The sequence below is a fragment of the Mauremys mutica genome, chromosome 17 (assembly GCF_020497125.1).
Source record: "Mauremys mutica isolate MM-2020 ecotype Southern chromosome 17, ASM2049712v1, whole genome shotgun sequence".
Classification (NCBI taxonomy): domain Eukaryota; kingdom Metazoa; phylum Chordata; order Testudines; family Geoemydidae; genus Mauremys; species Mauremys mutica.
Genome location: NC_059088.1, coordinates 29,215,753 through 29,236,872, shown reverse-complemented (window position 1 = coordinate 29,236,872; position 21,120 = coordinate 29,215,753). Strand labels below are relative to the sequence as shown.

Below are 21,120 nucleotides of genomic sequence, written 5' to 3'. Positions count from 1 at the left end.
GACAATACTGCGACCCCCTTCAAATAACCGTGCGACCCTCCTGCAACTCCTTTCAGGTCAGGACCCCCCGTCTGAGAAACTGCACAGTACAGGGTAAAAGCACACAACAGACCTGCTGTCATGGGCTGGGACGGGTTTTTCATGGCCGTGAATTGGGTAGGGCCTAGTCATGACAAAGGAGCAGGCTCCGGCGCCAGGGGCTTGTAGCCGCAAGGCCTCGTGCATCCATGTGGGAACCAGAGTCCGGGGCCCCACCAGCGCCAGGTGGGCCCATCACACGGCGCAGGGTGAGACGCAGACAGCCCTTGGCTCCTGGCCGCCCACTTTCCCCCCGGCTTTGAGGCCCCACATCCCTCGGGGCCCAGACCCGGCCCCGCCTGACCCCTCTGTCCCACTGGGCCCCACCCCCAGCACAGAGTCAGGGCAGAGCAGCCCCCTCCTCGGGCAACTTCGCAAATCCCAGCTAAGCTGGGCCGTGGCAGGACAAACTCCCAGGCCAGGGGCGTGTCTGGCCACAGCCCAGAGCAGAACAATAGGGCGCGAGCGGCTGGGAATCCTGGCCCCCCAGATGGGGGCACCCTGGGAGAACGTGGCTTCCTGAGCCGCACGGCGGGGCCAGAGTCAGAGGCAGAGACAGGAACCCCCCAGCCCAGCTCCAAACAGCTCCGGTGCCACCCCCAGCCCGGGCCCAGAGTCCGTCCACCCCACAACACTGCCCCCCAGCCCCGCAATGAGCTGCTGCACCCCACAGCATGACCCCCACGGTGCTACCCCAACACCGGCCTACCAGACCCTCCCCACACCGCCCCGCCCTACACGGTGCTGCCAACCCCAGCCTGCCTCACCCCAAGGCCCCCATTCCACACGCCACCATCCCCACGCCCCCAAACCTCCCCCTCCCCCTCCAAACCCCACCCTGCCCTGCCCCAAGCCCTCCCATTCCACATTACACCTTCCCCACGCCCCCCAAACCCCACCCTGCCCCACCCCAAGCCCCCCATTCCACACGCCACCATCCCCACGCCCCCAAACCTCCCCCTCCCCCTCCAAACCCCACCCTGCCCTGCCCCAAGCCCCCCCATTCCACATTACACCATCCCCACGCCCCCCAAACCCCACCCTGCCCCACCCCAAGCCCCCCATTCCACACGCCACCATCCCCACGCCCCCAAACCTACACCTCCCCCCTCCAAACCCCCCATTCCACACTCCACCATCCCCACGCCCCCAAACCTCCCCCTCCCCCTCCAAACCCCACGCTCCCCCAAGCCCCCAATTCCACACTCCACCATCCCCACGCCCCCCAACCACCCCCTCCAAACCCCACCCTGCCCCACCCCAAGCCCCCCATTCCACACTCCACCATCCCCATGCCCCCAACTCTACCCCACCCCCTCCAAACCCCACCCCAAGCCCCCCATTCCACACTCCACCATCCCCACCCTGCCCCCTCCAAACCCCACCCTGCCCCAAGCCCCCCATTCCACACTACACTATCCCCACGCCCCCAAACCTACACCTCCCCCCTCCAAACCCCACCCCAAGCCCCCCATTCCACATTACACCATCCCCACGCCCCCAACCCCACCCTGCCTCACCCCAAGCCCCCCTATTCCACACTACACCATCCCCATGCCCCCAAACCCCATCCTGCCTCACCCCAAGCCCCCCTATTCCACACTACACCAACCCCACAGCCCCAACCCTGCCCCAAGCCCCCCCATTCCACACTCCACCATCCCCACGCCCCCAAACCTCCCCCTCTCCCTCCAAACCCCACCCTGCCCCACCCCAAGCCCCCCATTCCACACTTCACCATCCCCACGCCCCCAAACCTCCCCCTCTCCCTCCAAACCCCACCCTCGCCCACCCCAAGCCCCCGATTCCACACTCCACCATCCCCACGCCCCCAAACCTCCCCCTCCAAACCCCACCCTGCCCCAAGCCCCCCATTCCACACTCCACCATCCCCACGCCCCCAAACCTACACCTCCCCCCTCCACACCCCACCCCAAGCCCCCCATTCCACACTACACCATCCCCACGCCCCCAAACCTACACCTCCCCCCTCCAAACCCCACCCCAAGCCCCCCATTCCACATTACACCATCCCCACGCCCCCAACCCCACCCTGCCTCACCCCAAGCCCCCCTATTCCACACTACACCAACCCCACAGCCCCAACCCTACCCCAAGCCCCCCACTCCACACTCCACCGTCCCCATGCCCCCAAACCCCATCCTGCCCTGCCCCAAGCCCCCCCATTCCACATTACACCATCCCCATACCCTCAACCCCCCCACACCCCACCCTGCCACACCCCATCCCCCAAGAACCCTGACCCCACAATGCCCCACCCCCCATTCCACCCTGCCCCGCCCTGAGTCTGGGTCTTAGGAACTGGGTGGGAACAGCAGAATGGAACCCAGGCGTTCTGGCTATGAGCCCCCCGCTCTGACTCACTAGACCCCCCCAGAGCTGAGGACAGAACCCAGGAGTCCTGACGCCCCCCTCCCCAAGCCAGGGACAGGACGTGGCTGCTGTGTATCCCACTGCCCAGCCGTGCCCTCGGCGGGCGACGCCCGGCCCCAGCTGGCTGGCTCTGCAGCCCGACTGGAGCTGGCCCCGGGGGAGCCTGAGGCAGAGCAAATGGGAGCGAGGGAGGGGAAGGGATGATGGCGCAGAGTCCTTTAATAGATTCAATTTCTGCCGCCGCTGGCTGCGGGGCGCGGAGCCATCAATTCGATTCGGGGGCCGGGGAATTTGATTTGGAACGACCACGCCATCAATTAGCGTTTATTGATGCCATTCCTCACTGGCAGGCAATGGGACTGGAAGCCGTGGCTGGCTACAGAATACCAAGTGCCCCCAGCTCAAGGACACCGGGCCCAGCTCTGCCTGGGGGGGTCCCGACTCTTCTGCCTTCTCTGGGGCCTTGCACGAGGCGTAAACACGCTGCTCCTCAACTGGGATTCAATCCCTCTGAGCCCCTGGGGGACCCCCGCCCCTGAGCGCCGGGCCCCCGTGGGACCGGCCAGCAGGATGCTCTGGGTCTGGGCAGGGATCCCCTGAGCCCCACGGGCGGCTGGCCTGGCCATGCTGCTCCCAAGGCAAGGCAATAGCCAGCAGCCATTTCCAGGGGAGCTGGTGGGATCCCTGAGGGGGCCACCCCCCGAGCCTTGCCCTGGGTGAGGGCCTGCCCAGAGTGTGGGGGGCTGGGCTCAGCACGTCCTCACTGTGCTGCAGGGGCCTGCACCCCCCTTGGTGCCAGAGGCTGCAGCCCATGTTCCTGGGTGGCGAATGGGGCTGCTGAGGTGGGGGTGGGCACTGGGGCAGGGGCCTGAGGTGCTGCCGGGGGGGCCATCAGTGGGTCAAAGGGAGGGCAATAGCCAAGGGGGCAGAGAATCAGGGGAGCCCCCCTCACTCCTAGAGGGGCAGCCAGGAAGAGCCCTGCTATGGGGTGGGGAGAGGTCAGGGGCGCCAGGCTGGGGGGTCTTGTCGATGAAGCCAGGGGCGCCCCGGCGGGTGGGGACCAGGGTGTGGGGTGCTCCAGACGGCTGGTGGAGCTGTGGGGGAGGGGACAAGGCAAAGGCTTTTCTCAGCCGCTCGTTGAACAATCTCTCCAAAAGCGCCGTAAAACCCATCTGCCGTGACAGCGCCACTGCAGCAGGCCATAAAAGCGCCTGGAGCTCGGGAGCAGCGCGCGTGCCCGCAGGAGCCCTGGGTGTGCCCCGCACCCCACCTGCGCCGTGCCCAGCAGCGAAGCCTGCGGGGCCCAGATGGGTTTCGCTGCTCAACTTCCCCCAGTGAAGAATAAAATAGGAAGAATTTGTATGCGTCTGAGGCCTCCAGACACAGGGAGGGTGACTCCATCCCCAGGTGGGGGGAAACTGAGGCAGCGAGGTCAAATGACTTGCCCGAGGCCACACAGGGAGTCAGCAGCAGAGCAGGGAATAGAACCCAGGAGTCCTGGCTCCCCCCATCCCTGCTAATTGCCAGCTGACACTGCCAAGCAGCCCCAGAGGGTGCAGATCTCAAGACAATGAGGAACCACAGGCACAGTGTGTTTGGGGCTGCCAGCCTCTCTCTCCCCCCAGAGCCAGCCCAGCAGCAGTTCCACCCCACTGGTTCTCCGTACTCCCTGGGGGCAAGCCATGGCCAGCACCACCCCCTCCCTCCCTCCCTCCCCCACTATGATGAAGTGGGAATTTTTTGTAATATTGTTATGAAGCCTTGGTGTGCCTCAGTTTCCCCTGCAATTTGCATTGCTCCCAGGGTGAGGGCAGGATTCAGTTTCCATGGCCAGACGCACACTGGAGAAGCAGCGCAGAGACCCCCAGCTGGAGAACCCAGGGTGGGGGTGGAGCTCACTCACCTGGGAACTACAGGAGGAGGCCAGAGGCTCCCAACAGCTTGGCTGGGGACGAGCTCTGGGCTGCGCAGAACGACCTGCGTTTTGACCTTCCCTGCTCCATGCCGACCTACGGCCCTACAGCGCTGGGGGCCCCTTGGCTAATCAACGTCACTGTTCTGAGAGCGCTGCTTGGGGTCACTGCAAATGCTGGGTGAGGGGCCTGGTCCCTGCAGAGCGGACAGGCCTCTGCCCAGCGTCTGGCTCAGGAGGACTCGCTGGGCAGTGCTGCCGGGGCGAAGCAGGAGGAACGGAGCCCCACGCTGAGCGCATGGCCTGCCCGGAGGGACGAGGGGGACCCCTGGGGTCTGACACATTAGAGTTCCCCCGAGAGCCTGTGCCAAAGCCGAGGGCATGGCGCCAAGCCTGGGGCTCTGCCACATCCGCGCGGCCCAGGGGGACGCAGCTGCCACTGGGTTCCTCTCTCTCTGGGACGTTTAGAGCAGCGCAGTGTCTCAGCATGGGGCCAGCGCAGACGCAGGGCACCAGTCCACTGGCGCATGGTGCTACCTGGCAGCCCAGAGCGCCCAGGGGAGCTCTGAAAGCAGCATGGGGGGGCAATGCCCTTGTGGGGAACCCTGCTCAGGAGGTTGTTACGGGGGGACCCCTGCTTGGGCAATGCTCCCCCCATGGCAGAGGCAGCAGGACCCAGACGCGGGTGGCACAGGAAGCTACTTGGAGCTGGATCCGACGGATCAAGCTGCATGTTCCACATAAGGGGCCGTGAAATTGACACACTGTGGCGCTGGCTGCGCCAGCCGCCCATGGAGCTGCACATTAGCCGCCCAGCTGCTCCCTCAGGCACAGAACTGCAGGCCAGGCTGGCTCTGCTCCTGGAGCCGAGGGACTGACGGGGCTGGGGGGCAGGGAAAGGACCTGGGTTGTGGCCAGGAGCAAGGATCGCAAACCTCTGCATCCTCCAGCACGGCCCTGGGCTCTTGGCCCCACAGCCCAACCCACTGAGCTGGTGGTTAGCCCCTAGCACTGGGGAAACTGAGTCACAGAGAGGGGCAGGGACACATCCAGCGCCTCACAACAACTCTCATGGAAAAGCCAGGGCAGAACCCAGGAGTCCTGGCTCCCAACCCCCCTGCTCTAACCACCTCTGGCTCTTCAACTCTCCTGGGTAGTTAGCAGCCAAGGCCCAGCCCCAGCCCAGCTCTGCCATCCCCACTGGTGGGGACTGGCCCACTGGTGCAACGGGGACTCCGTTCCCAGCATTTCTCTGCTGCCGCCAGACGCAAGAGCAGATCCCCCAGCCAGGCCAAGCCTGCTGACCGCACTGGGGAGCCGTGGCCTTGGGGCCACCTTGGGGGGGGGGCAGGGTCTGTGTGCTCAGCTCTGGAGGCCCCCTGCCCTGGCACTGGCTTGGGGAGCAGAGCCCAGCGCAGTCCCCACTGAGCCAGCCTCGAAGAGTGGATCCCACCCAGCCACGGGCCAGCCCTCCCCAGAGCTGGTGCCCCCTGGCAGGGAAGCCCTGTGGCCAGTGCTCAGCCCTTCAGCGGCAGGGCCTGGCTCTGCTGAGCACAGCTGGGGGTGAGGCTGTCTCCCGGCAGACACCGCTGCACGGGGCTGGCAGATTTGTGGGTGCTGCCGGAGGATGGATGGGCTCATAACCAGGCCAGTCACGCTGCTTTATGGCTGGCACTAATTTTCCTCTAGCACCTATCCGCGCTGCGTATTCTAATTGCTTCATTTGGGTGGGGGGGGGCAGAGTTAGACGGGGCGGGGGCGCCGGCTCCAGGGAATAAATCCATGGGATGGGCTTTTTACAGCTGTTTTCACTGGGAACGTACAATTGCAGCTCATGCCCGGGGTGCTGCTGAAGAGCAGAGGGTGGGCAGAGATATGGCAGCTGGGCACCGCCACAGGACAGCTCGCAGCACAGGGCCCCCAGCTGGACACCGGTGCGGGGGAGCTGGCAGCGCCGGGGGCCCCCGGCTGGACACCGGTGCGGGGGAGCTGGCAGCGCCGGGAGGCCCCGGCTGGACACCAGTGCGGGGGAGCTGGCAGCGCCGGGAGGGGAGCTGGCAGCGCCGGGGGCCCCCGGCTGGACACCGGTGCGGGGGAGCTGGCAGCGCCGGGAGGCCCCGGCTGGACACCGGTGCGGGGGAGCTGGCAGCGCCGGGGGCCCCCGGCTGGACACCGGTGCGGGGGAGCTGGCAGCGCCGGGGGCCCCCGGCTGGGCAGTGGCAGGGGAACGCTGCATTGCAGGAGTCACTCACAGTTGTTGATCTGAGTGCTGATGCTGCTGCCGCCGCCTCCTTGTTGTCACGTTGCCAGCGACACGCAGCAATGACAGGCCTGGAAATTAACATCTCCCTGGCAGCGAGGTGCCCGCCTGACATGCCAGCCACCAGCTGGGCCCCATGCACCTGCTGCTGGGGACGGGGAAGGGCACTGACTGCCCAGGGTGGGGGGCCGCCCTCCGCTCTCAGGAACCCACTGCACAGTTTATTCTCTTACCAAGAGGCTTTGGGGGCAAGAAGGGGAGACGGGGGGCTGGGTGTCGGCCTGGGGCTGCAGGGAAGGACACCCCAGCCCCAGGCCAGGGCTGCAGCCCACTTGTGTCTCGGTGCCCCCAGCTGAGCACAGCGGGGTCCCAACTCTCCACTCACCCTTCACCCCCACGCCGCCCCCCGACGCCATGCAGGCCTGCCCCTCCCCCCCTCAGACCCTCCCCGCGTGCGGCGTGTCTCCGGCGGTGTTTCGCTGTTAACATCTCCCGGCGCTGCAGCCAGCTCGCTCGCCTAATCAGCGCAACATTCCCCATTGATCGCTGGCCGCGCGCCAGCCTGAGCAGCGAGCAGCCGCTGGCTCCTGGGCCTGCAGCAGCAGCCCCGGGGCTGGGCCTAGGGATGGGGCCCTCTGCCCACCGGGCTCCCCGCAGACCCTCGGTGGCCCCAGAGACACCCCGAGAGCAGCTCCCTGGGACAGAGCAGTGAGTGCGCTGGGTGCAGAGAACTGCTCCCAGGTACCAGGCAGGAGAGCAGTGACTGAGAGGGGCACCCCCTGCCGGTTCCCACCCCATGGAGCCCAGTGACCCCAGCCCCGCTGCTGAGCAAAACCAGTTAACCCCCTGACTGCTGCATTAGAGTCTCCTATTGAGGCCAGACAGCAGCCCCTGCCGTCGGGAGCCGTCTCCCGGTGCCCCCAGGCACCCCCCCAAGAGCTGCGGGGGGTGCCCAGCGGTGCCCACCCTGGCTCTGCTGTGCTGAGCGGGTTATCGATTCCCTGCTCCCCCGTCCCCGTCTCCACGGAAACCCAGCCTGGCCACGCTGCAGGCTGCTCGGGCCATCAATCAGGGCGGGGGGCCTTGGCCTCCGCCCCCGCGCAGCGCCCCCTGCTGGAGGGCCCCGCGGCATCGTGTCACCCCCTGCTGGGGAGGCGTGGCAGCGAGCGGGGCCCCGGCTCCCCCAAGGCGGATGAGCTGTAATTACAGCTTAGGCCCCTGCTCGGTCCCACTCCCAGCAATTAAACCCCCAGCGGGAAGGGGGACAATGAGCCAACCCACCAGGCCCCGCTCCCGTGCCAGCCCCCCTCCTTCTGACAATACGCCCCCCCAGCCCCCTCCAGCACACACGGGCCTGCTACAGGCTCCATAAGGCCTGGAGAGCGGGAGGAGTACCACCAAGGAGCACAACATTCCCTCCCTTCCCCAGGGTGCTGGGCTGAGGCAACAGGCAGAGGGGGAGCCCCCTGGATGGCCCCTCGGGGCCAGGAGGAAGCGCCGTGTCAGCTGGGATTGTGGGAGCAACACCAAGGCTGGGGGAGGGCCCCCCACGATCCCCCACGGGGCTCCTCCCACCGCTCACTCCAGACCCACAGGCCTCTCCCAGGGACCTGCTGCCTGGCAGGCTGAGGCACAGTGCACGGGCAATGCATGTGGGGTGATGTGCCCCTGAGATCGGGGCAGAATCACCCAGAGCCAGCACCAGCTCCTCTGAGAGCCACCCCTGGAGCGAGGGGAGCAGCGCCCGGCACGTGGCCCGGCTGCAGCCTCAGGGGCTGGCAGGCAGCGGGCATCTCTGCTCTCGCCCAGCCCCAGGAAGGGGCAGTGGAGCCGCTGGCGTCTTGCAAACGCTTTATTGGTTGGCTCAGTCGCTAACACAGATACAAAAATACGAACTGTACATGGCCCAGAGGGGCGTCTTCACGGAAGACAGATCAGCCTCGCCAGAGCGAGGAGCGTTACCGAGAGGGAGCCCAGCACCAGGGGCCGAGCTGTGCCGGGGCTCCGGGGGAGAGAGTCCAGCCCTGCCAGTGGAAGGGGGGCCAGCACCTGGGTACCCTGCAGGGCCAGAACCAACGGGATCCTCCGGCTCCCCACGGGGCCTTTGGGAATGTGCCAGGCGGGGAGGAGCCACCCCGCCCCGGCAGGGTCCCTCCTGCTGGAGTCTCTGGGAGTCGTCCATAAGCAAAGGCCCATTTCCCGGGTGCACAGAGCCCTGACCACCAGGAGGTGCCAATGAGGCCAGGATGGAGGCGGGCGTCTGGCTGGCAGCAGCGGGGACGACGGAGAAGGGCCCTGGGGAGGGAGAGAGCCCGTCAGGGGAGCACGCCGGGATGGAGCAGGAGGGGTGGGCATGGTGCCCAGGGACTGAGAGCCCAGAAATCAGCACCAAGGGGAAGCCTGCCTGGGATTCCCCCCGCCCTCAGCAAATCACCGCTCCCGAAGATGGAGCAGACGGGGTGCAGGTCTATCCAGAGCTCCCTTCATCCCCACAGCCTACCAGCACCAGGCCCCCACAACCTCCCACCGCGAGCCCCCCAGCTCCTCCCTGCACCTCAGCTCCCAGCCTGGAGGCTTCCCGGCCAGTCCCAGCCACCCTGGCCTTGCTAACATCCCCGGTACCTGCCCTCCACCAGGGCACCCCCTCTTACCGTCCAGCCAGCCTCTCCTCCTGCAGCTGAATGCCAGCACGGGGCGGCTCTGGGACCGGCACATCCTGGGTCTGGGCGCTCTGGGGACCGGCAGGTGGAGCGAGCTGGGGCGAAGGCGCCCGCCCCACAACCCACACCGTGGGGTCGGCTGCTTGGAGCGTTTGGGGGAGACAAAGTCCCAAAATCCCCAACTTTGCAGCAAGGAGACCCCCCCCAAGAGAGTGGGGGGGGGAGTCAGAGCCACAGGAGGGGGAGGGGGATGAGGGCGAGGCTGAGGCAGGGGCCGTGGGGCCGGAGCGTGGCCAGCGCGGTGCTGTGACCTGGTGACTCGGTGTCTGCAGAGAGAACAAGAGCAAAAGGCCCAGGGAGCTGGGGGGAGCTGGTCATGGTGAGCTCCCCCAACCCCCCCCTCCTGCCCATCCCCCCCACCCAAGGCATGTAGCACCCCCCCACATACCCACCCCGACCCCCCCTCCTGCCCATGCCCCCCCCAAATACCCACCCCGACCCCCCACCTGCCCATGCCCCCCCAAATACCCACCCCAACCCCCCCTCCTGCCCATCCCCCCCACCCAAGGCATGTAGCACCCCCCCCACATACCCACCCCGACCCCCCACCTGCCCATCCCCCCCACATACCCACTCCAGCCCCCCTCCTGCCCATGCCCCCTCCACATACCCACCCCGACCCCCCTCCTGCCCATGCCCCCCCAAATACCCACCCCGACCCCCCTCCTGCCCATGCCCCCCCAAATACCCCCCCCAACCCCCCCTCCTGCCCATCCCCCCCACCCAAGGCATGTAGCACCCCCCCCACATCCCCACCCCGACCCCCCACCTGCCCATGCCCCCTCCACATACCCACCCCGACCCCCCTCCTGCCCATGCCCCCCCAAATACCCACCCCCAACCCCCCTCCTGCCCATGCCCCCCACTTCCGTGGGGCACGTAGCACCCGCCCACACACATACTCACCCTCCGACCCCCCTCTCCCACGAGGCTGAGATTTGGGAACTTCTGTCACAGGCTTTGTTGCTGGAAACAAATCAAACCCAGAATCCGTCACTGACTCTTGTCTCCAACAGGAAGCCCCCCCGCCCCCCCTCGCCCCGCATCCCCGACACTGCCCTTGTGCTCCCCCCCACCCCCGATCCTGGGAACTGGCCTTGGCCAGCCTCCCGGCACCAATGTGCATCTGCCCCCCCTCTCAGGGTGTGGGGGTGTCCATGGCATGTTCTTCCGAAATCAGCAGCCTCCCAGCCCCCCACCAATGCCGGAGAGAACCGGGGGGTCCCCTCCCCACAGTGCCAGGGTGGAAAGGGTTAATGCCCAGGATGAAACCAGCCAGACACCTAGAGTCCCCCAGACAGAGCTGCCCTCCCCCTGCCGCAAGGGATTCTGGGAAGAGTCTAGACTGAGAGCGGGAGGGCCCCTCCATTAGCAGGCTCCTGCCGCGTGGGGGGGGGGGCCCGCTCCGCCCCCCCCCCCAGCGCCCGGCCAGACGGACTCACTCGTTGCCTTGCAGCAGACGGCCACTCGTAGCCTCAGGCACCGCCCGGCGCTCTCTGGGCTGGGGACAGCTGGGGGCAGAGACAGGGACATCAGGGCACTGCCCACACGGGCACAGACAGGAGCCAGGCCTGCCCCGAACCCAGGTGTCCGGGAGGCAAGGCCAGGGCCCTCCCGCTCCAGTCCCCACCCCGCTCGGACCCCTCCTCTCAAGGGGCCATTGAGGGGGATTTATGAGCAGCTCCCAAGCGCCTGGCGGGCGGCTCCATGGCAGGGCTCTTAGTGAAGCAGGAAGCACCTGCGACCAGCAGAAGAGAGTTCCCCCCGCATCCCCCGCACAGCTGGGAAACACATCAGTCCAGCCCCTCCCTCAGGGTCAGCCGGGGTCACCGTCAGGCCCGCCTGTTAGGGGGACGCCAACGGCCCCAGCTACTCCCTGGCTCGCCTGCAGGCACCTGGCCGTCCACCCACAGGGCAGTGCCCACCACGCCCCCACCCCCCAGGCAATCTCTGTGCACCCCACGGCCAGCGCTGCTGGGGAGAGCAGTGGGGCTACAACCCCAGGGGAGCCCCGCTCCCGGCAGCCCACTCCTCACTCGCACCCTGAGCAGACCAATGCGCCCCCAGGGCAGCCACTGTGGGGTGCTGCACCAGCGTCCTTCCCCGCCCAGAACAGAGGCACAGCAGCAGGTTGTTTGGATGGCCTGGGGTGTGTGTGCGGGGCAGAGACCCCAGGGAGCTGCTCCCCACCCCCTCAGAGTCCAGGCCCTAGCAGCCTGGGCCAGCGAGCTCTCAGGGGCAGCTGGCATTGGCTGGCTGGAGCAGGGGTACCCAGCCAGGGCCCAACTCAGGCAGCAGCCAAGATCTGGGCAAGGGGCGCCCCCTCCTGGTCACCTGGCACACTGCAGTGGGCTGGGGAAACGGGGACAGAACCCCTGCCAGGGCACTGCCTCCCAGCTGCTCCCACATCCACCCAGCCCACAGCTCCGCCTGGAGCCAGCCCCACTCGGCAGGGCCTGGGGAGTCCCTGGGGGCACAAGGGGGCACCGGGGGGGACACTCACAGATGTAGTAGTAGGTCTCCCCCGGCTGGAACTCGAAGCCCAGCGAGAAGGGCGTGAAGCGCTGGATCTTCTCGGAGAAGCGGACGGGCCCGAAGGGTGCGTGGGGCCGGTTGCACTCCCAGCGCTTGAAGGCACCGGGTGACTCGTAGCAACCCCGGTAGCCCTCGGTGTCCACCATGTGCAGGCTGAAGGTCTCGGCCCGGCCCGCAGGCACTGGGGGCTCGTAGTGCGGGCAGTAGATGTCCAGGTAGTCGTTGATGGAGACCTGGACAGCATAGTCTTCCTGCAGGAACCTTGGCGAGAGAAGGGGCCAGTGAGTGGGCACAGAGCCATGGGGCCAGGAGGGGCCAGCAAGGGGGCAGGGAGCTGGTGGGGGAGCAGCCATGGGGCCAGGAGGGGCAGGGAGCTGGGAAGACTGGGGACAGCAGCACCCCCTCTGCACCCACCAAACCCTGGACAGAGCGGCTGTGGGGGAAGGGGAGCCAGAGTTCAGCCACACCCACCATCTGCCCACTGTACCCGGCAGCCGGAGGAGGAGCTCTGGCCTGGGGATGACAAGTGCCCGCGCTGCCTGTGGGCTCAGAGCCGGCTGCCTGGGCAGAGGGGTGAGGTTCCTGCAGCCAGACGCTTAGCAGCAGCTGGGGCAGAGCTGGCCGGGCCATGACACCCAGCGGGCCCAGCCAGGCCCCACGTGCTGAGAGATGCACCCTCCTCCCCTGCCCCTGGCTTCTCCCAGAGTCCGTGCGTGTCCCCAGGGTCGGTTCACGTTGGCTGGTTACAGGGCACCCGCTAACGCCAGGGAAGAAACCGGGAACTCGGGGGTGGCTTGTGTCGGGTTTACAGATTCCTTTGTGCCCATTTCCCGTGCTGGCGACCTCGGCACTGCCTGCAGGGGGAGGGCACTGGGACAGGGTGATGAGATTCCTGCTTGCCCCTCCTGGGCACTTCAGACAGAGGGATGGACCCAGCAGGTGCCAGCCCCTCGGGAGCACAGGCCAGACACGCAGACCCAACGGGGTCAAGGGACTGACACAGCTGCGCTTGCAGCCTAGATTGGCCCCCGACTCACCCCACTGCACACGCCAGCTTTGGGGGCCGTGCGAGGGGGACAGCCCCAGTCCCTCTCCCCCGGTGGTCAGGCCAGGGGCTGGCAGGCCCAGGCCCGAACACCTGGAGTGGACGTGTCAGCCGCTGGCTCCCACGCAGCGCTCGGCTCCAGCCTGTTGTTGAAACAGCTACCGGGCAGCCGGCCTCGCTAAACAAAAAGGCATCAGCTCCGATTAGGCTCAGCCTGCTGGAACTGAATGCGCTCGGCGGGGCGGCTGGGGAGCCGGGGCCGCGGCTCAGAGCCCAGCCACACCGGGCCGCGAGCTGAGCACGCACAAAGCCCCTGCCCCAGGCGCAGGCCTCATGCCCCGCTGCGCTGATCGGCTGTGACATACCAATGGGGGGAAGGGACGCTGCTCACACACGGGGCCGCTGGGGCCAGCACGGGCCCCTGTGCAAAGTCTGGTGCGCACAGTGCACGGCCAGGCCCAGGGGAGCTCACACGCCTGTGCACAGACCCATGCATGGCAGGCCCAGGGGAGCTCACACAACTGTGCACAGATCCATGCATGGCCAGGCCCAGAGGAGCTCACACGCCTGTGCACAGACCCACGCACGGCCAGGCCCGGGGGAGCTCACACAACTGTGCACAGATCCATGCACGGCCAGGCCGAGGGGAGCTCACACGCCTGTGCACGGACCCACGCACAGCCAGGCCCAGAGGAGCTCACACGCCTGTGCACAGACCCACACACGGCCAGGCCCGGGGGAGCTCACACAACTGTGCAAAGATCCATGCACGGCCAGGCCGAGGGGAGCTCACACGCCTGTGCACGGACCCACGCACGGCCAGGCCCGGGGGAGCTCACACGCCTATGCACGCGCACGCGCACACACAGAGTGCGCGGCCAGGCCCAGAGGAGCTCACACGCCTGTGCACAGACCCACGCACAGCCAGGCCCAGGGGAGCTCACACGCCTGTGCACAGACCCACGCACGGCCAGGCCCAGGGGAGCTCACACGCCTGTGCACAGACCCACGCACGGCCAGGCCCAGGGGAGCTCACACAACTGTGCACAGATCCATGCACGGCCAGGCCGAGGGGAGCTCACACGCCTGTGCACGGACCCACGCACGGCCAGGCCCGGGGGAGCTCACACGCCTGTGCACGCGTGCACACACACACACAGAGTGCGCGGCCAGGCCCAGAGGAGCTCACACGCCTGTGCACAGACCCACGCACAGCCAGGCCCAGGGGAGATCACACGCCTGTGCACAGACCCACGCACGGCCAGGCCCGGGGGAGATCACACGCCTGTGCACAGACCCACGCACGGCCAGGCCCGGGGGAGCTCACACGCCTGTGCACAGACCCACGCACGGCCAGGCCCGGGGGAGATCACACGCCTGTGCACAGACCCACGCACGGCCAGGCCCGGGGGAGATCACACGCCTGTGCACAGACCCACGCAAGGCCAGGCCCAGGGGAGCTCACACGCCTGTGCACAGACCCACGCAAGGCCAGGCCCAGGGGAGCTCACACGCCTGTGCACAGACCCACGCACGGCCAGGCCCAGGGGAGCTCACACGCCTGTGCACAGACCCATGCACGGCCAGGCCCAGGGGGCAGCTCCACCAGGATCCAGATTCCCAGTGGCTGCACTGCAGGATTGAGGCTGGACTGGGCAGCGCTGGCAATGGGAGGGAGCATGGTCTAGTGGTTACAGCGCAGGAATGCGACCAGGAGGTGCAGGGGGGCTGGGCTGTGCCCGCTCTGTCAATCTACCCTGAGCAGGAGACAGACCCACCAAGGGCAGCTGAGAGCAGCCCCAGTCCAGCTGCATCCCCTGCTCTGCCAGGCTGCAAGGGCAGCTTGGCGGCTGTGCCCAGGAGGCAGGGAGCGCCAGGCTGTGCCGTGCCCTGGCAGGCAGTGGGCTGGGACATCAGTGCCCGTTTAACGAGGGCTGAGCAGGTAAGAGCTCACACTGCCCTGCCCCACCCACCAGCCAAACGCAGACACCTGGCCGATCTGCCTCCCCCGGGCAGGGCAGGGCTGGCGGCGTCTGTGCTCACTGGGCAACAGCTCAGGATGTAAACAGAGCTGCAGGCCCAGCCCCGCTGCCCCCCTCCCGGGCTAGGAACTTGGGAACCTGCCTGGCACAGCCAGGGAGGACAGCATGGCTCAGCTATCAGGGCATCCGGCTACTCGCGGCCCCGATGCATCGCTCCCTTGGCGCGGGCACACACAGGGCTGGGGATGGGCTGGGGGCACAGTGAAAACTACCACCTAGTTCTGACCTGGCCTCCCAGCTGCAGACCGAGGTCCAGGTGCCACCTCCACGCCCCGCGGGGGCAGCTCTGATGGGGATGCCCAGCACTAGGGCTGCACGCCCTGCTGAGCCTCTCCCCCAGCCCACAATCCAGCCTCTCTGCTGCAGGACACCAGGGAGCTCGGGCAGGTCCCCGGGTAGTGGGGTCGGCAGTGTGGGGAGAGCACAGCCCGGCTAGTCCCTGCACCGGCCTCGGCAAACGCTGATGTTGGATCAGCCGGCACCACGGGCCTGACTCGGGCAGCTGGGCCGCAGCTTTAGTCACGCTGTCGGGAGGGGAGCGGGCAGCCGGCCCCACCTACACCCTGCTCTGCCAGCTCCCACCAGCAAACCCGGCCCCAAGCCACGGCACAAAGACGCAAAAGGGGGCAGGTCACCGAGTGCCCCCCCATGCAGCCATTCGCCCCTGGCTGGCCCAGACGCCAGCACCGCAAGGGAGGGAGCGCTCCTCTCTCACCTGGACACAGTCACCCCGACCAGAGTCCTCCCCCGTGTCCCAGGAGTAAGAGGGGAATTTGGGCCCCCTTACAGCCTCCCCAGGGGCTTCCCTGGAGGCCCAGAGCCCCCCAGAGGCCGGGCCCTGGGCACCCCCTTGCCACCCCCCCTGCCGCCGATGCTGGACGCCTCTGCCACCACTTCCTCCTTGTACCCGAGCCCTGCCCAGGTTACGGCTCCCAGGCCTGCCCCCTTTCCCCCAACTTGTGCTCAGGTCCTGGGGAAGCGCCTTCCTCTCAGCAGGGCCCAGGCTCCGGTGTGACAGGCCGGCCCAGTAACCGCTGTGTGTCAGGGGCAGCCGAGCCCCATCCCTCCCACCCCCACTCGGACCATCAGCCAGGGGGCCAAGCCCACAGGGCCTGGGGGTGGAGTGGGGGCCTGCATGTGCTCTGTGCCCCGAAGCCGAGGGGCTAACAGCTCCCTGGCCCTCCATGGGGCAGGGAAATCAGGCGCTTGGACGGAGTGATTTGGGGGCAGGACTCTCAGCGTTATCGCCCCAGAGGAGCGCCCAGCCTGGGGAGAACTTTCACCCCCCACGTCCCCAACCCCGAAGAGCTGCAGCTCCAAGCGCATCCCACGGCAGAAGTCAGGAGCTCAGGGTGGGGTTTGCCCCAAATCGCCCCCGATGCTCCTGCATTGGGAGCCAGCTCTCCCCTAGCAGGCCAGAGCCCTGGGAGCGGGATGGCATCCGCCTGACAGAGCTCTGGGGCAGGGGGAGGGGAGATGGGCTCACCCCCAAGTGCAGCTGTGCAAGACCCTCTAGGTGCCCAGCCCCACAGGGAGGAGCCAGGACCCTCCTGCCTGGAGTAGCAGGGAAAGGTCAGCGATCCAGTGTACTAGCCTGCCAGCCCCCGCCCGGGGCAGAGCCTGCTCTAGTGAGTCCCAAACACAGCTAAGATTCGTAGCGGGAGGGAGGGCCCTGCAGCCCCCCATCCCCACCCCCCTCGCGTCTCCGGGCACGGCCTGTTCTGCCGCACGCTGGGGGAGCCTGACTCCAGCAGACGGAGGAGCCTTCGGGCACAGCCCAGGTGCCTTCGCCATTGGCACCCCCGTGCTGCCTGCAGAGGGGACAGGAGCCGGTGCCACACTCCAGGGGCACAGACACAGCAGAGGCAGGGACCCAAAGCTGCTCCCCGCCGCTCCAGCCCCAGAACCCAGCTGCCAGCTCAGCCCTGGGGCTCGGTGCCACGGGCAGACAGGAGAGTTCCCAGTTCAAGGCTACAGAGGGGGGACACTGGGCCGGTGAGTGGGGGGCTGAGCCCCGGGCACATCCAGGGGGCAGGCTGCAAAGCACCGTGTCCAGGGCCAGCTGCGATCACTGGGGAGGGCCCATGGGGCGAGCACCTGCAGCAGGCCCGCAGCCCCCTGCCCCTTTGCAGGGCGCCAGGCGCTGCTGGGCCGTTCCCACGCCGGGCGCGTTTCCCGGGGAGCGAGTCGCCCCGGACTCGCCCCAACTCGCCCCCTGGCCGGGCGGCGCCGCTCAGGAACGCTGGCCTGGCACAGGTGAGGCTGGCAGCGCCCGCTCCCTGCCCCGCCGCCTGGCACCAGCTGGTGAGGGGCCGGCCCAGCCCTCGCACCGCTCTCAGCGCCCCCGGGACTGGCCCGGAGCGGCGAGCCCAGGGCGCAGCCGGGCCCCGCGTCGGCGTGGGGGGCCGGCGGGCCGGGCTGGGGCCGGGCAGGGGGCGCGGGCACTGCAGACAAAGGAGCCGCCGGGCGCGCAGCCGGGGCCGGGGCCGGGGCCGGCCGCCCGGGGCCCCCCAGCCACGGAGCCCGCCGAGCATCCCCGCTCCCTGCCCGGGCGCCGGGCCGAGCCGGGCCGGGCCGGGCCGTACCTGGGGTTGCTCGAGTTCCAGTAGACGCTGTGCCGGAGGCCGCGCACCGGCCGGAGCCGCCCCCACAGCAGCGGCCCCCACAGCAGGAGCCGCAGCAGCAGCGCCGGGCACATCGCTCCGGCCGGGTCGGGCGGCGGGCGCGGGGCTGCCGGGCGGGGGCACTGACCGGCGGGCGGCGAAGGGGCCGGGCGGGGGGCAGGGCAGGCCCCGCCCCCAGCTCCAACTTCGGGCCAATCAGCGGCCGGAGCGCAGCCACCCCGAGCAAAGTTCCCCAAGTCCCAGCTTAACCCTTTGGGGGCCGAGCGCACCTGCCCCCCCCGCCAGCGCCCCCCGTTAACAGCTCGCGCGGAGCCGGGCACTGGGGGTACGGGCCCTACCGGCGGGTGGGGGGCCTTTAGGACACAGCCTCCCCGGCGAACCCCTCCAGCCCGGGCGTTCACACCGCGAGCCGGAGCCAGCCCGCTCCACGGGCCCCGTCAGCGCTGCATGGGGGGCTGGGCCCAGCAAAGGGGTTTCCATGGAAGCGGGAAAACCCCAAATATCTGGGCCCAAATTTTGTTTCCCGGCCGCCGGTTCCGGAGGAAGTGTCCCCATTTCCCGGGGGAGGGGAACGGCCCTTTCCACCCCCTGGCTGCAGCAGCCCTAGGGGCTCAAACTCTGTGACCCCTTTGAAAATATTTCAGGCTGTGACAACCCCTCCCCCTTCTCCTGCCACCCTCACTCCTGCGCTGCTGCTGGCGCCAGCGCTGCCTTCAGGGCTGGGTGCCCGGCCAGCAGCTGCCGCTCTCGCAACCCCCCCTTTGGGGTCAGGCCCCCCAGTCTGAGAAACGCTGCACTGGATGCAGGGACCCCGGGGGTCACCTAGGCCGGAGCCATGCCATGCCAGGGCTTTCTCCTGTCTGAACCAGAGCAGATCCCTGGGAACAAGCTGCCGGTGCTTTGTAAAGGTGGCCAGGGATGGAAACCCCCCCAGCCCCAGGTGTGCTGCCTGGCCTAGCGGTTACGGTCACTCTTAAAAACTGGCAGCTTATGTCTAGTCTGAATTTGGCTGGCTCCCGTCTCCAGCCGTCGGATCAGACTCAGCTGCTGAGCTCCCGTGATCCCCTTTGTCCCCCCTGGCCGGGCCTTCACTCTCGTAAGGTGACCCCTGGAGCCCGGTGGGGTCAGACCACTGTTCTAACCCTTGATCAGGCTGGGGGCTCTGCTCGCCCCCCTCGCCAGCTTATCAGCATCCTTAGATTGTGGGCCCCTGGCTTCCAGCAGTGCCCAGCGGGGCCCTACGCTGACCCCAGCCCCACCTGGGCCTGCACCAAGGACCCCACTAGACCTCTCTCCCCTCCCCATGCCGGAGCGAGCGCCCAGGCAGCCTGACTTCCAGTGGCCCCTGGACTCGACAAACCTTCCCCTTATCTATGGGAAGCGAATCATTCCTAGATCTCACCAAAGGGGGGCCCTCCCCTAAGATCAGTGGGGGCATGGCTCCCGGTTGGGCTGCTGGGGGAGCGGAAGGGCGTAGCCAGCCCAGGGCTCGGGGCATAGCCGTCCTAACCACGGCGTTTGGCGGAGTCCCCTTGGAGGCAGCTCAGGCACTTTTCCTGACAGTTTTCCAGAGCCCCAGCCGGGCTTGGCAAGGAGCCTCAGTCTGCTAAAGCCAGCCCGGTGCCACAGTCCCCATCGTACAGCCCGGTAGCCACCCCCCTCGGCAGCACAGCCAGGGAGGCCCCAGATGGACCTGTCCTCCCTGAGCTCTCCCCCCCCCCTTCTCCTTGCTGAGCCTCATGCTGTCCAGCTGCACTCACCTAGCAGCCCTGGGACACCCCCGCCGGGCCCAGTCTGCCCAGCTCCTGGCCACGCAGCCCCTAAAGCCCCCCCGCCCCCTCAGCATTCTGCCAGCCGAGCATGAAACATCCCCAGCAATGCAGCCTCAGCCCCCCTGGCAAGGTCAGGATGTGATCCCTGCCCCAGGGGCACAGTCCCTGGCACCCCAGTGCACCCCACTCTCCTGGGGGCTGCATCCCAGACCCAAGGCCTCCCCATGCTGACAGGCATCGCACCTCCCTCCGACTCCCCAGGGTCCGCTGGAGTCCTGGTGCAAGGGCCAGAGCCGCTGCGAGCGTCCCCCAATCCAAGCTGCGCCCACCCCAGCCTGGTTACGCTGCACTCCCAGCAGAGCCTCCCCTGGCTGGGTCTAGTCCCGTAGCCAGGGCAATGTCACAGCCCCCCGGCAATAAAAGGTAAGTGGATCCACGCGGCCAGGCAGCACAAGAGAAACTTTGTTCTGTGTTTGGGGGGCAGCGTCGGTGCTGAATGATTCTGGCACAGGCAGTGCAAGGGGCAGCAGCCTTTGGGCTCGTTACCTGGGCTGGTGCAGGGAGAAGCTGGGACACAGAGCCTGGCACAGAGCCATGGCACATACTACCACCGCCCCCCCCCTTGGCACGGCCCTGCCCATCGAGCGACACCTGGCAGCACGGACCAGCAGCGCCCCCACCGGGCTGAGCTGGGGGTGAAATCCTGGGGCTGCTCCTGGCTGCAGAGCATTGGGGGGGAAGGAGTGATGCCAACACACCCCAGCTGCGCCCCCGGGGGCGTCCATAGCTCTTACCTATGGGGGGCACCCCCCTGGGGGGCGCTGGGGGAACAGGGATGGGCGAGCTTGAGGGGGGATGGAGAGTCTGCCCCCAAGGGGAAGGTACCCAGAGGCAGAGGGGGCCCCCCCATGCCTGCCCAGGGGGAGGGGTGCCCCCTTGGGAACAGAGACACCCCCCCACCCCCGGGGATCCCCGAACTCGCCACTCCCAGGCTGCCTGGCTCTGGGCCCGGCCGGCGCTTGAGCCCCTGCGCCACCTAGTGGAGCATCGGGGTAACCACCGGGGGAATTTCGGGGTCTTGGCTCCAGCAAGCATCCGGGCCCAGCCCCCCGGGCAGGACAATGGCACCAGCGCCGAGCACTCCCCCCACGGGAGGAGGCAATAGAATTTGTGCTGGGCCTGGCCCTTTCCATTGCGCCCAATGCCCCGTGGGGGGGCTACGCACTAACCCTGCACGCGGCCCTGCCCCCGGGCACCCAGCGAGGGGACAGACTCACCCCAGCTCTGGGAAGAGGGGAGTGGGCCAGAGCCAGGAGCCCTGGGAGGGGGAAGCCAGTGGGTTTCGGTAGGGGAAGGCACAAAGAGGTTGTCACTGGCAAAGGTGGAGGGGGGTTGGCAGCCCCCCAAGCCACCCACCTCTGAGCCACACACATGCCCCAGCCAGGACAAAGCACGTCTGGCTCCCCTCCCGTGCCAGGCTGGGGGGGCACAGAACCTCCCCTCTCCCTGGCAACCCAACCCCCTGCTGGAGACCCTCAGCAGAGCAGGCACAGGGGAGGCTGGGAGCCAGGACTCCTGGGTTCTGGCCCTGGCAGCGGATTATACCTGGGCTTTGCTCCCTGGTGGGCCCTGGTGGCGGGGCAGTTCCCCTGGGTGGGGATGGGAGCATGAGGCCCTGGACTGTGGTCCTGAGGGTGCAGGGTCCTGGCCTGGCCCTTCAAAGCTGCTGCCCTGCAGC

The 21,120-nt window shown here is 67.9% G+C and overlaps 1 protein-coding gene across 1 annotated transcript; it reads right to left on the bottom strand.

The window, feature by feature from the left end:
* Nucleotides 1-8,480: 8,480 nt before the first annotated feature.
* On the bottom strand, nt 8,481-17,746 carry EFNA4 (ephrin A4). Its single transcript, XM_044991797.1, has 6 exons — nt 17,572-17,746; nt 11,868-12,160; nt 10,807-10,875; nt 10,271-10,330; nt 9,296-9,630; nt 8,481-8,939 (listed from the first exon to the last, which is right to left on the bottom strand). The coding sequence occupies exons 1-5, from the start codon at nt 17,682-17,684 to the stop codon at nt 9,530-9,532; spliced, it is 636 nt and encodes a 211-aa protein (XP_044847732.1). The 5' UTR covers nt 17,685-17,746; the 3' UTR covers nt 8,481-8,939; nt 9,296-9,529.
* Between the last annotated feature and the right edge of the window lie 3,374 nt (nt 17,747-21,120).